The sequence below is a fragment of the Contarinia nasturtii genome, unplaced genomic scaffold, assembly GCF_009176525.2.
Source record: "Contarinia nasturtii isolate CC-2019 unplaced genomic scaffold, AAFC_CNas_1.1 Cnas_scaffold_1740, whole genome shotgun sequence".
Taxonomy (NCBI): domain Eukaryota; kingdom Metazoa; phylum Arthropoda; class Insecta; order Diptera; family Cecidomyiidae; genus Contarinia; species Contarinia nasturtii.
Window position 1 is genome coordinate 1 of NW_022199073.1, and position 15,673 is coordinate 15,673.

General features: G+C 32.6%; 2 protein-coding genes and 1 pseudogene across 3 annotated transcripts; 1 reads left to right on the forward strand and 2 right to left on the reverse strand.

Moving 5' to 3' along the window:
* Positions 1-5,927: 5,927 nt before the first annotated feature.
* On the reverse strand, positions 5,928-8,036 carry LOC116347209 (activating signal cointegrator 1). The gene is made up of 6 exons (XM_031777726.1): positions 7,863-8,036; positions 6,835-7,777; positions 6,481-6,763; positions 6,347-6,411; positions 6,160-6,289; positions 5,928-6,092 (listed from the first exon to the last, which is right to left on the reverse strand). The coding sequence occupies exons 1-6, from the start codon at positions 7,928-7,930 to the stop codon at positions 6,010-6,012; spliced, it is 1,572 nt and encodes a 523-aa protein (XP_031633586.1). The 5' UTR covers positions 7,931-8,036; the 3' UTR covers positions 5,928-6,009.
* An 89-nt stretch (positions 8,037-8,125) lies between these two features.
* LOC116347210 (MORN repeat-containing protein 4 homolog) lies at positions 8,126-10,588 on the reverse strand. 2 transcript variants are annotated; one of them, XM_031777728.1, is made up of 7 exons: positions 10,191-10,588; positions 9,405-10,031; positions 9,188-9,298; positions 9,037-9,115; positions 8,592-8,668; positions 8,455-8,517; positions 8,126-8,386 (listed from the first exon to the last, which is right to left on the reverse strand). In XM_031777728.1, the coding sequence occupies exons 2-7, from the start codon at positions 9,412-9,414 to the stop codon at positions 8,256-8,258; spliced, it is 471 nt and encodes a 156-aa protein (XP_031633588.1). In that variant the 5' UTR covers positions 9,415-10,031; positions 10,191-10,588; the 3' UTR covers positions 8,126-8,255. The 2 variants fall into 2 exon arrangements, with proteins under 2 accessions (XP_031633588.1, XP_031633587.1); XM_031777727.1 differs by lacking the exon at positions 10,191-10,588 and having other exon boundaries at positions 9,405-10,095.
* On the forward strand, positions 10,381-15,673 carry LOC116347211 (annotated as a pseudogene).

The following is a 15,673-nucleotide window of genomic DNA, read 5'->3' on the forward strand; positions in this document are numbered from 1 at the left end:
CACCACAATCACCCGATTGCAATCAGATCGAAAATGTTTGGGCCATTATTAAGGCAAGGCTTCGTGGTAAAACACACCGCAATTTGAAGCAGTTCAGTTCATTCATTCAATGCCAGTGGAAAGGTTTTCGACGCGAATATGCTGAAAATTTGAGCAAAAGTATGCCAAATAGATGTACCCGTGTGATCGAGCATGACGGTGACTGGATTAAATATTGATTGTACAACTTGTGAGTTTTAATATGAAAAATCGATGGCTTTATATAATGAGACATACTGTACGCACAAAAAATCTAGACATATTGTGACTGTGCTTTAAAATATAAAAGAAGTTCAATTTGCATATTTGTCTGCGAATTGTCTCATAATGACATTTAATAATATAAGCAAATTCTAGATATTTATCATTTTTAAGTCAAAAATAAAATAATTTATTGAATTTACTTAGCAAACAGTTGGTGCAAATAAATAATAATAATTTTTAAAAAGTCGTAATAATAATTAATAATAAATTAAAATCTAAAAATGCAAAGACTTCCCAAATTCAACTCCTGTCATTCTTTCAAAACACATTTTATAAAAGTGAAATGACAATATTTGGCTGTGTTATATACACTTTGTGCATTCATAACTAACACATGAACAAAACAATTTTGTGAGCCCTTTTACAATTTTATATTTATGGCAATTATACAAATGTGTGCTTGTTATCTATAAATAAATACCATTGTTTTACTCGCCTTTAAATGTTTATATATGAAGGCAACTAACACACTTTAAAAGTTGCAATATTTTCTTAAATGTCGATAAGCCGATCAAATTCATTGAAAGGTCTCGGCCAGGCGGTGAACATAGGCACCACGGTCACGGTCGACCATCGTGGCTTAACACGTTCATTGTGGTCAAAAAACCGTATTTTTACCGTATTTTGCCTAAATTTTGCACATTTTATTGTCAAAAGGTGAGAATGGACCGTGGAAAACCGTGATGGCCGACCATGATGGACCGTGGTAAATGGTTTGAAATGTAAAATTTTGACGATTGAAGCGATTTTAACATCATTTAACATGGTTATTAAGGTTGGACATCACGGTCCATCGTGGTATAACACCATATAACACGTATATTGAGGTTGGATATGATGGTACATCGTAGTCTATAACCATTTAACATGGTAGAAATGTCAAAAAATGATTTAACGCGGTTCACGAGTCGACCATCATGGTAAAAACTGTCAAAACATGATTTACCATGGTTTACGGAGGATTCACCACAGTTTAACACCGCCCATCATTGTCAACCATTGCTTTTAACATTGGTCATCCAGAAGATCTCTAATACAGTAGCTTTTTTATATGAAATCTGTCACACTAACGCCCTCACTCTATCTTTTGGCGAACTAAACAGAATAAAGTTTAATATAAAAGTAAAGTCTCCATCAGGATATTTTATACAGCCGGTGTCAAGATCAATAAAACTGTTAATAGAATCTGCCATTTTTACGCAATTTTGCGATGTGATTGCGAGATTAAGAATATAAATAAAATAAATGAACGGAATAAACGAACTTAACAGAACAGAATAATTCGCACGAGTGTATGGTAAGTATGTAAGAGAACAATAACATTACGTTTTGTATCTATCTGTCAAATGTCACACTCACACTTATGAGTTTACGTATGGAGATTTTAACAAAATCATTTCTACAAGATCTACACACTCTACACCCGAGGCTTTTTAAGTTAAATTAAAACGCATATAAATTTATGTTTTTTTAAATAGAAATTATCTAATGCTAATTGTGCTAACTTCACTTTCGAAACAAAAAAATGAAACAATTTATTAAATTATTTTTCAACAATTTTTGGAATAACATATGCGCTCATTCTCAAACTTGTGAAATAATATCCCATTCTATATATAGATGGCACTGTCTATACGAAGTTCGGCAAACAAAGCATTACGCTTATTGAGCGCATTACACCTCTTTCATCCAGCGTCGAAAATTTTTGTTACGAGAAAACCGAATCTGACGTTAGTTTTGAGAAACAATCGATATTTGAAAAAATCTCCAAAAGTGGGGTTTGTACAATACTTTGTATAGAAGGTACCTTCAATTTGTATTGAAATTTGCTTCAAACGTTAAGAATGTTATTTTTTTTTTTTTGAAAGAAAATAGCCTGTAAAAGTTTCATGTCATTGCGGTATCATACAGGTACATTTCTGGTGATTTCATCTTTCCGTACAACACACACTTCACATATTTTGAATTACTTATACGCCAAAAAACTTTACTGTTATTGAATTAGTACTGTGTCCAAAAAGTAAGGTGAAATTGTAATTCAAAATTTGCGGGAAATGTAATCGATGATAACCTAGGCCTTAAGGCCTTCTTGCTATATGTTGGCATCACTGTCTTTGACATCTATGCCAAATTTCAAGTCAATATCTCCATGAGGTTATGAGTTGAACTTCTCCGTTTACATCAAGACTTTTTTTATTTTTCGATGTTCACAATGGCAGATCATTTGGAAATAATAGAATTCTTGAAATTAAATTGGCAAAGTCATAAAGGTGCAATATACTTAAAACAAATTGAGTTTTATTTTAAAATCTTTGATATTTGATGGACTTTGCGGATATAAAAGTTTTTGTCGTTTTTCAAAAAACAAATTTAAAGATCATTTGGGGTAAAGATATTTCATTAAATTTTGTATGCGGAATGAAATTTCTGCTGCGGAAACGTACAGAATGTTGAAGTGGGACTTCTGAATAAATAAAGCTATTCCAAAATATTTTCAATTTCACCTTACTTTTTGGACACAGTAGTATCTTTTGGGGAATAAAAATTCATTCGGTAGAGGAAGAAATTTGGAAACAGTGCGGAAAAGTTAGACTTACGGATGTAAATTCCATTTTAATATTAAAGGGTAAGGTTACGAGCGAGCGAAGCGAGCGAGTAACCGTCCAATATATAAAAAAATATAGAAGAATCGGAAGAATAAATTTAGTGCTTGGGTAGTATTTCTATGCTAGTATTTCTATATATTTAAAAGCGCGGTTACCCCCTAGATGAAATATGTATATTTTGCGTCACTCTATATATAAGTTAAAGAAATGAAAATCAATACCGCTGAATTTTGGGAAGGGGTCTTTGGATATTTTAGTAGTGCTCGGAAACCAAATTAAGAATCCGCAAAAAAAAAATAAAAAAAATTCAAAATTTGGCCGCCAGGTGGCATTTTGAAAAAATCGCTGAAAATTCCTTTTTCTCGATTTTTGACCACCGACATGCTTTTTTCGAATTTATTTTTTGACATATTCGGAATCTAGGACTGCGTAGATAATGTTAAAAAAAAAATATCATCACGATCGGTTGAAAAGTGGACGAGATATGGTCAATTGGCCAAAAATGGACAAAAACCTCAAAATTGGCCGGATGATATGTTTGTTTGTCTGCTTTTTTTTCCGTACTTTTTGAAAAACGTTTTGAAACCAATTTTTATTGAAAGTAGATGGAAAACTGAGAATACATGTGCTTTTGAAATTTTCGACGATGGTACATCATGGTACAACGATGATTTATACGACTCACCTTTCTGGATCCGAAGTCAAAATGGAATTTTTTTCAAAAATGTCCACCAGGTGGCGTGTTATGTGACATTTTCGGCGAAAAATGACCATGACTTTTTTTACGTAATCCAAATTTTAAAAAAAATTTGTCTATGAAAAAAATCAAAAAACTGGGCGTTTGTTGGGGACCAAATATGTGATGATTTGGCGTATGTGTCATATCTGGGAAAATTCGTTTTAAAAAAAATCGCACCCCGAAGTTGAAATTTTTTTTCGGCCAATTTTCAATTTTTCGTTTATTTTTGATCACAGATATACGGGGTGTTTTTAAACAGAATCACGTCATTCTTAGCTTATTGGAAAGTCATTAAGGTCATCTTGATGAAGCAATAAAGAAATTTAAAAAAAAAATTCAGCGTAAAAGGTTATATCTGAATAGTATTATGACCTCAAAAAATGGGGAAAAATCGATGAAAATCGAAGTTAATCGTCATTTATCTTGAAAAAATGTATGTCTTGCTTCGATTTTTTCCTCATAGATCGAAAGCGCACTCAATTTTGAGCCGATATGCACATTTTGAAACGACAACATTCTTTTATTGGTGAAAATTGGTAAAAGTGTGAACTTGAGCGGCCACCTATATTTTAATTTCTTAGTAATCAACTGCAATGTACTATGTTTTTACTTTGTTTGTTCACTTTGACAACTGATTTTACATAATTCGGACCCGAGGAGTAACCGTTTTGAGAAATTAGTTCAATTTTTTGTAGATTTTTCGGTTTGAAACCATTCTTTTGGAATAATATTTCGGGAAAAAATTGTTTTTATTCGATTGCTAGGAAAATTGGTACTGGGGGGAGAAAACCGAATCTGACATTTATTTTACGATAAAATCAGGTCTCAACACACTTAGCATTAGAATTTCATCGTAGATTACTAAAAAAACTATTGATATAAGTACAAAACACTTCTTTCGAAGTTCCCACTGTGACGCAATACTGTAAATCTAAAACTGGTCTGATATAAATTTTCAGTGACGCGTTCGTTCATTACATACAAATATTAATATTGCGTTGCCTTTGAAAGTCTAACACAAACAAAAGACGTCATTGAATTCTATTATTTTCGTGTTGTTTACATGTTATCGTTCTCTTGAGGTAAAAGAGGCGACGCAATATTAATATTTGTATGTATTTGAACGAACGCGCCACTGAAAATTTATATCAGACCAGTTTTAGATTTACAGTATTGCGTCACAGTGGGAACTTCGAAAGAAGTGTTTTGTACGTATACATTTTTTTATGAAAAACAAAAAGTATTTTAATTCGAGTACGAGTTTCACCAAACAATACATTGCACATCACCAATCGAATATGCGAAAATGCATTGGAAAATGCACATTGCTCATAAACATACCGCTCTCCTTTTATTAAACAAAGCAATTAAAAAAATCCTTGTTATTAAAGCGTAAATTATAGGTATACTATAAAATATACTGTTTGTTCAACATATTCAAATGTTTGCAAACACAATTTAAATTTTGTATCCAATTCTCTTATTTATATTGAATATTCTGTGAAAAATAAGTATGCATGCATGTCATTTTTATCGAATCCAGCCATAGAGCTAATTGAAATACAGCTTCAAACTAAAACAAACTGAACATAAAAAGTTTTTTATTGCAATTTTGATGTGAATGTTTAATGAATCTATGTTTAATGAAACAGTTACTCTCGGTGCAACTTATCTGAATCATTCTCATTCATTAATTCAATTGAGCAATTATCACGATTGCCGCAAATAATTGAATAAATACAATTATTATTACTTTCCATAGTATTCATTTTCAGTTTATTGCAATCAATAGCATTTTAATGGTTTCTCGTTGTTCATTGCATAATTGAATGGCTGAGAAAAATCATGACTCAAATAATATGCACATAGAAGATAGAAACTTGAATAATGCTATGCGGACAACGAATCGAAAAATTTGAACACGCAAGAGTGAAACAATTCAAAAATCCACATGTTCTTTTTTCAAGATTCTGCCTTTAATATTTTTTGAACAAGTTTCATTGTTGTGTGCTTCTTGATCGCATTATATTTTTTTACTGTTGTGTGCAATATACTCAGTCTCCGAGAGTTTCATATAAACTCTCCTTGTAATAGCCAAATAACGCCTATCGATTCAATCACGATTGGTATTCGCTTACTATTCAATAGGTATCACATGGCAAGTTACCGCACAAAAATACTTTTCGCCGCAAATTAATAGCTGTTATCATTTATTTTGTCGTTAAAAATCTCATTTACAATTGATTGACATGAAGTCAATGTAAAGAATAAAAAAGACATTTCAACAAAATTTGGCCTGTTTTCAAAGGTTTGTTTTTATTTTATTTTTTTAATTTCAACCAATTCAATACAAACATTTTATTATTTATCCTCTTCTTCCTTCTTCTTTGTCATGCGTTGCAATGATTTGACTGCTGCAATATGAATTGGATCTTCCAATTTATCTAGAGATGAATGGCAAAAATTATAGTTTACTGAAAAATCAAATTCTCAAAAATATGCTTTACTCACATATCTTGTGTAAACCTCTGACGGGAAATTTGACGGGAAGCTCTTGTGGATTGGAACAAATAAAAACGTATGGACTTTCCGATTCACCATTTGGATGAATTGAACGGTATTCTTCTTGTGGTAAACAATCCTGCAGAAGAATTAAAAATACATATTGAAGAGTCGAAAAATACCATGAAAAACTCACTTGAACTAAAACACATCCCAATAAACTTGCAGTTGGATACTGTTTTGGAAATTCGATGGATTCATCTGTATGGAAAATTTGAAATCAAAATAGATTAAATAAAGATATACCGTCTCTTACATTATATGACGAACCATTATAAAGTTTGCGATAGAAATTCTCCATTATTTTCACTTCTTCTGGATCTGGACTTTTGGCGGTTGCTGCAATCCATAATCGACCTCGATGTGATGTGTACCAAGAACGACCCTCATGTTTCTTAATTCCAGCCACAAGCAACGAAGCCCATGGTTGATGTATTGACATGCACTTCTTCATATCCGAAACTTCCAGCAGTTCTTTATCTTGAACCCGATTATAGACCCCATCATATTTCGAACTGTGTGAATTGATTTTGATCAATACCGATTCGTCAAACTAATAGAATGAAAGGAAGAAAGAAAGTTTAAGTCTTTGAAAATTCTTGGGTATTTTCTTAAATTTCTTACGATTGGCGCCGGAACAGATAAATTTGGATCGCAATCTTCTGAATTATCAAAATTCATGCCGAAATGTTGATCGGTCGAATAAAGTCCTTGGTTGGAATGTGTGAATGTGTCATTAATTTCTTTCAAAATTTCATTTTCGAATTCAGTGCTCATCGCAGCTTCTTCGATCATTTGGCGACCGGTAAAATCGATGGTGATCTTTTGATCACGTCGACTTGCATGCTTTTTTAGCTTCATTTTCTCTTCGATTTTCCTTAACTTGGCTCGCTCCTCATCGGATAACCAAACCGAGTTTGTTCGAAAGTAATCACTTTCATCGTCAATTACGGTCGTTCGTTTTTCGCTTGTTCGATCGTAATCGAGTAGACGATTTCTCATAGCTAAGGCCTCTTCCCATCCTTTTGGTCGACCTTGCTTCAGCAATGAATTTTTCAAATTCTCGCCAGTTTGCGATGATGATTCAATGATTCGTTGTTCATCATCTGTGCACACTAAATTACCACAATACAAACATGGACCGCTCCCTTCTTGATCACAAACAATTCTACCGCATTGAATGCAATTATTAATCAATTTGTGTTTTGAGGCCTCACAATTACATGAATGGCGACCTTTCAACGTAATCACATCATTCATTTTTCCATTTTCACCATACAAATTTACATATTTTGTTTTCTTCTTTGTGATTTCATTCGTTGCAATCGAGTTTGATTGGGTATTTGATGATTTTGCAATTCTCTTTTCCGATGACACCTTTTCATATTCTGGCTTCAACACATTCGATTTATTTTGGTTGCCTTTGTTTCTATTATTGTTATTTTTCGCATTTTTTGGGAGAGCACGCTTTTTGAACTCGTCTATAAATGTACGATGCACCGAGACATCTAACAGTGTTTCAAAGTATTCATCGATTGTGTTTTCCTCTTTTAAGGTTAGCACATACCTTTGTCGGGTGATAAATGTGATAAATTAACAAATGAATCGTGGCAAATTTTAATTAAAAAAAAAAAACATTGTGAAATACTCACTTAATCATGTCATCAGGCACATCAAAACCCAAACATTCGGCCAAACCCTTTTTTAGCCACTGGTCCATTTTTTTTACGTTATTTGTAATCTTTTTTCAATCATTGATATAAAACAAAAATGAAAATTCCTATGCTGTTCATTCCAAATGAAAACACTTTTTTTATTGTGAAATTGCGACAAGTAGTCGAGTGGTGAACTGTCAAACCAGCTGCTTTGACATTTGACGAATGACAGCGAAAAGTCAAATAAAATGCGGCGAAAATTCAAATTTTGACATTGCTTTATTCATTACTTTTTTTGTTTACATGAGAGCACATTGCAATCAATATTTTAATTAAATTAAAATATAAGGCATGTACGAGTACCTATTTGGTATTGAGTTTCAAGTTGAATCAAATACCAGATGTATCACATTGCGCGCGTGCCATTAGGGCAACTGTTTGCGCTTTTTGGACCACTTCCGGGCATCGTTTCTTTCGAATCAGGCGACAATCTTGGAAAAAGCCCTCATTACGTGGAAAACCTAATTTAAACATTCAAACAATCAGAACAAAACAACATCGTCGATTTAATTAAATAATAAGGTCGTACCATGTGTATGATCACTGAATGTCACCAGTCCTAGTCCCCAGATACGCCCACCACGAAATTCTCCTTTGAATTTTATGAAACCGATTTATTGTGAACTATTAAGAAGGCTGCCTATTTTAATAATGAATGTAACTCACCTTCGAACTTCATACCGTCTGTTCGCCAGAATATTCCATGGCCATGAAACCAGCCTTTCATAAATTCACCTTCATACCTTTGAATTGAACGAAAAAATGTTATATGTGAATACAAGAAGTTGGCAAAAATTGGCAATTTAATACAAGAAAAAATATCAATAATTTGAAACCGATTGTTCGATTAGAAAAAAATTTAGCCTTGAAGAAATAACAGTGATGGTTTTTTGCTGTCTGAATAGCGATAGATTTGCTGCCCAGATGCTGATTCGATGCGTTCACCGCACGCCGCTGTGTGTGTGGTACAAAAAACTGTGTTGCGCATGCGGTATGCGGTGAATGCATCGAATCAACATCTAGGCAGTAATGCTGTACAGACGCTGCGAATATCAAACCATCACTGAGAAATAATCAAAGAAAAATGAATAAAACTATATTTTAAACTGACTTTGCACCGTCCGAAAAAGTCATAACACCTAATCTATTGCAAAGGCCGTTTAAAAAGGCTCCATCATATCGCGTTCCATCTGAACGACAAAAAAATATAATATTCGATCAATGTTTTCTTTAGAGCCAAAATATAAGTCAATCGAATGCACCTGCCAAAATCAGCGAACCCATTCCGTGCTTTTGACCTCTGTTATTCCAATCTCCGATGTATCGTGTTCCATCTTCATATCTATAGCCTCCACGCTTTGCAACACCAGTAACTGTATACCTCACAAGAAGAAAAAACCCATTAAATTTGGTCTTTTCTTTGGAAATTTTTAACTGATTTCAACAAAATGAGAGAAAATAGTGATTTGATCAATTTACCGTCAACCATTGTAAAAGAAGCAATGAAACCGATATATCCGAAGTTCAATAAGAGACTGAATGTAAGGCGATTATTCTGGTTTGTATTTTGGCATGGTCTGGTTGCATGCGTTTTTATGGCTTCACAAAATAATTCACTTCATGCGAGAAAATCAATTTTGGTTTCACGTTTCACTTTCGCTGCAAGTCATCGCCATGAAAAGAAGCCGATAAACGACACCAAAACAAGTAGCAAAACAAATCCAAAGGAAAATGCATTCAAAAAGGCAAATACGTCATGACGATATCGGTTATCTCGATGTAGAATTCCATTGTATGAAATTTGGTGATTTACGTGTATTTTTAAATAACTAACATCATCACAAAAGAACAAACTAACATCATCTAACTCACTGAAGAAGGAAGCATTGTTTCCGAAATACGTATATGCTAGGGGGATTCCGCGCTCTTAAATATGAATAAATATGAACAAATTCGGGGGATTTCAACAAATTCAAGAGATGTTAACACAACTTTACGTTTTTTGGGAGATATTTTGAGATTTTCTGAACTGCAATACCGACAATGTTGAACTTGACAAGAACAGGGAATGAAGAAGTGGTGAATTATTATGACAGCTTCTATATACTAAAAAATATATTGATTTGTTCTGATTAACTATTTGTTCAATCTCTTTTATACTTTGTTCATTTAAATTACTTAATGCAACTCTATCGATTGCACAGACAGCCAAAATATCTTTAATAATTTTTGGAATTTTATATTCGTAGAAGTTTTGATACTCACGCCAGAACCGTTCCATTGCAAATGGCACATTTCAATTTTGCTTTGTAATGCAAAAACTTACACACATGTAACAAACAACTACCATGACAGCTTAGAAGCTGTCCCAATAATTCACCTATTATAAATAGGTCTGCAGCGCCAAAAATTCACCACCATTCATTATTATCTCATATTCACCCATATTCTAAAAATGTCAAAATATTCGACAAAATTTGAAGTATCCTACATGGTGGGTATCGGTGAATACTTACGGATATTGTCAGATACGGTGAGATATTTGAATTTTTATGAGATTTTAAGAATGAAGTTAAATTTTGGTACATAAATACGCGCGGAATCCCCCCAGCGTATATGAGTATTTTTGATACCAATAAAGTGTATTAATGTTGAAAAACAAAATAAAAGTTTCATACTTTTTTCAATTAGAATTCCATATTCCAACAATACGAACAAATGCACATTTTCTTTCCAATTTCGTTTCAATGTGAAATGTGTAATTTTACGAAAGAAAGATATGTGGATATCGCTCATTTAATTTAAATTGATGTGTATTTTGTGTAAATAATAACACAAGTCACGGTATTCTATTGTGAATGACATGAATGAATTTTACACGATCTCTGCCACATTATGCGCCAATCAGCATTAAAAATTCAATGCTGTGCTCACTCATGCTTATCAATTATTATTATGGGTGAAGAAATGCGATAAGCATATACGTAGAAAATATTTTTGGTTGTAAATGTGCGGCAATCGAGTATTCGATCATCAACTTACGTCAACTAAAAATTGTTGTTGCTGTTGTTTTAGTCATTCAATAGATGTTTATTTTTCGCATTTGTTACTTCACGCAAGTAGTAGTAGTATGAAGCATATTACCTTATTTTGCCCCACATGAATGTTTAAATCGTATTCGACTTTTTTCGGAACTAACTCAACACTAGTAATCGCAAATATACCGAGGCTATCAAACATTCTCCAAAAACACAGAAATTTTCGTTTATTTTAAAGAAACAGATTCCGTGTATAGAGTGAAGTAACATGAATGTCTGACAGAAAAATTATCGAAGTGGATATTCGACCGACGAACAAAATTGCATTGAACACAAATTTCAACGATTGAAAGGTAATTTTTTGAGTTAAATTTGAGTTAGTGTTTATTTTTGTTATATAATCAAGTAATAGAATACATATCAACTTTTTTTCTGAATATTGAAGCGTCTTATTATTATTGCAAATTGCAATTGGGTCCTTTATTTTAACATTTTTTTCTTTGCCAACATTTTAGACATTCACTATCTCGATCATGCAGGAGCTGCGCAATATGCTGACCAGCAAATGCATCAAATTTATTCCAACTTGATTTCAAACATTCACTGCAATCCCCATACCAGTAAATTCACTGAAGATTTGATCGATCAAGTGCGATATAAAGTTTTAAAATCATTTAATACAACTTCCGATGAATATTCGATTATTTTCACAAGTGGAGCGACAGCTCCATTGAAATTAGTAGCTGAAACATTTTGGTTTGATAATGTATCTACTAGTTCGTTTTTATATTTACGTGATAATCATACATCGGTGCTGGGAATGCGTGAAATTGTAAAAACAAAAAATATCTGCTATATTGAACGAGATGATTTTTTGTGTGGAAAATTCCACAATTCATCACAACACAACGGCAATTCTTTGTTTGTTTTTCCGGCACAGTGTAATTTCAATGGCTTTAAATATCCATTGGATGCAATTCATCGCTTCCAAACAAACAGTGGAAGCACATCAATCGAAGAATCAAATCGATATGTTTGCTTGGATGCAGCTGCTTTTGTTTCAACCAACTATTTAGATTTGAACAAATGGCAACCGGATTTTGTTTGCATTTCTTTTTATAAAATTTTCGGGTATCCAACCGGTAAGAAGCAAGAAAACATTTACTGACTATGTGTGTTTTTATGATCGTGTTATTTTATTATGATTTGTTTTTTGTTTTAAATTTTGTATTATTGACTCTCTTTTTTAAATTTATATGAGGTTTTTTCTTTTCTGAATGAAATTTTATGTAAATACGTGTAAATAGTGTCTTTGTTTCGTTTCATTTTAATATTTTTCTTATGCATTTTTTTAATTAATTATATTCCAGGTTTGGGCGTAAGTACCAAGGCATTCTTACTTAAAAATTACTATTCCATTACTCCACAATTCCTGGTCCATTCCTCAGATAATTTTTCCATTCTGTCCCATTACCTAGAGTTATATGCAATTGAAATAATTAAAATTAAATTAAGTTTTTTCATTTCACAGATCCAATTTACCAAATAACCACTACCAAATCTTAATTTTAGGCAATCTGTTTGCATAAGCGCATTTAGCCATTAAGTTGTGAAATTTAATGTGATCGCCATACTGAAAGTAAAAAGTACACACAGTGTGTAAGTGTTACACTGTGATTAGATTATTTCAATTTCATTTTCCATTACATTCCATTACATGTTGATTAATTTCCATTAATTCCATTTTTTTTCTTCTGATTATCCCTAGGCATTGATTGTCAGCAAAAGAGGTGAACAAATGCTGAATAAACAATATTACGGTGGTGGAACAGTTAAAATTAGCTTGAGTAACGGATCGAGATGGCATCGTAAGCGGGATATCATTCATGAGAGGTATGAAATTTATTATTATTTCTTCTCAATATAAAATTGAAACGGAGTTTTTTGTGGGTGAAAATGTCATTAATCGTTAAAAAAAATCATTATTTATTAAAATTCCAACTAATCCATGGCACATAGATCTTTAATATATAAAATAAAAGTCCAAGTTTTAACTCGATTGAACTCGATGGTATCTTGTGGGGGGTCCTTCACTCGAATATTCCACTGTTGACTCAAACTCTGTAACAAATACAATGGGGTTTCATTTTTATTAGTTTATTTTTTATTCGAATTGTGAAACTCTAGAAAATTCAAAGTTTTACAAGAGTAAAAAAAACTATGTTAAAAAAATTTAAACAAAAAATATGTAAATACGATTGAATTGCGAACAATTATTTATAAAATTGAATATACTTACGATTGTCTGGTGTCATTTGAACAACAAATTTCGTTTATTTTTTTTGCTCTTCACTTTTTTGGCGAAAGTCCGAAACTGAAAAACCTCAGGAAAAAAACACCCAATGTCATTCATTTTTACCACGATACCGATTTTAAGTCGATCGACAATCAAGGTGGTATCCGTAATTTTAATGTTTTACATGAGGATGGGCGATTTGTTGGATTCTCACAGGTAATATTTGAATTTATTACAAACGATTTTCAATTTTATAGCATTTTTGATATTTAATATTCTTGACAGTAAATCAACGAGAATAGAAAATTGAAGTCAATCAATAAAATGTATAATTTTGATTTGTAGTAGGTGGCGTACATGGCACAGTTGCACAACATATACTTGAGAACGGGCTGTTTTTGTAATCCAGGTGCATGTCAACGTAAACTTAGATTGTCTGACGAAACTTTGAAAGCTCATTTTAAGGTAATTTATAATTTTACATTGAACTCGCTGCAGTGAGCTTAGTTTTATTCATTCCGATCACAAAATTTTCCTAGGGGGAAGACACCAATTCAAAATGAAAAATCTATGTTAAAATACTCAATTGTATAATTTCATTGATTCCAACGATTCCATTAGAATTATAATAAAAAACACAAAACTCACAAATCCGAAGAATCCTAAGGATCCGAAGAATCTCATGAATCATAGGGACTTTGACAAAGTCACTTTGTCAATAATATAAAATATGTTGATTGTTGAGTTAAATTTTATTCCATTGTTAAAAGTCGGTAAAAATGAAATCATTGCATAAACAAAAATAATTGAATTTTATTTTAATTTATATTTGCTAGCATATTTATTTTCTATAAAATCAACATACGTTTGTACGTCAAAAGAAAAAACACAAAAATGTGAATATTTAATGAATCTGTGGATCTTTACGAATCTGTGAATCTGTGCAAATCATTGGAATTATAGCAATTTAAATCAAAAATTGAATCGAATGTGAATCTTTGTAAAATTTTGTAATCATACTAATCGTACAAATCCGACACAAAAGGTGAATGGATTCGCGGGTGTCTCCCTCCTAGAAATTTTCACTTTCTTTTATTTCTAATTACTTGTGTCTTAGGCTGGTCATATTTGTGGTGATAACATTGACTTGATCGATGGTATCCCGACTGGTTCAGTTCGAATTTCGACGGGATATATGACAACGGTCAAAAATATTGATGCCATTGTCAGCCTCATTAAAGATTGTTTCTGCAACAAAGAGCGTGGAAAAAATTTGGAATCCGTTACAAAATCAATTTCTTTTCAAAATTCCGATTTACAACTCAAACAAGTCATGTCCAATGTAACGAGTAAAAATCAATTCAAGTTAACAAACAATAATAACATCAAGCCGAAAATCCAGAAACGAACGAGATTAACGAATGCGATAAAATTGCATGAGATCTGTGTATATCCAATAAAAACATGTGCGCCGTTTCGTGTTGATAGTACGTGGATGATAAATCGAGAATGGTTGATTGTGCGCTCAACCGGTATCGCACTGACACAAAAATCAGATACAACATTGTGCTTGATTCAACCGACAATTAATGAATCTAACAATACGCTTGCATTAAGTTTTCCATATGCCAAAACAGTTGAAATTCCATTGTGCCAAGATATGAATGACAATCGGGTTATATCATCATTTTGCCAAAGTAAAGTGTGTGCTGATCGAATAGATGGTATCGATTGCGGCGAACAAGTGGCCAAATGGTTAGACGATGTTCTATGCATTTCTGGGATGAGATTGATTCAACAAAACCTGAACGATAAACGCATGGCTAAAAATAGTGTATCAACTGAACTGGCCATATCAAGCACAATTCCTATTGATAAACGTTGCTTCGGTTGACGAAAAAAGTCGACGATTGGATTGAATTAGACAATGTGCCTGAAAAAATTCTTCAAAATACAGTTGACCGTTTCAGGGCGAATCTGATAATCGAATCACCATTGCCATTGGAAGAGTTCGAATGGAAATCCATAAGAATTGGCAGTATAAAATTAACGACGACTGGTTCATGTACGCGCTGTCAAATGATTTGCATCGATCAAAGTACCGGAGAAAAAACAACGGAACCACTGCAAACTATCGCACGAGAATTCAACGGCAAAATGCGTTTCGGAATTTATTTGTGTGGCGAACAATTGAGTGATGACGATGAGAGAGTTATTTCATGTGATGATTATATAGAAATAAACAAATAAACAAAATTTCAGGTTTGGCATATTTTTTCAATGCATAAATGTTTTTTTTTCTAATCAGTCTCAATATAATTCGTTTGTTATTTTTATTTTTTGAATAACACAATCGGTAATTGGTTGTTCTTTCACTTTTGTTACTGGTTTACCTAGGGATGATCACAAGAAAA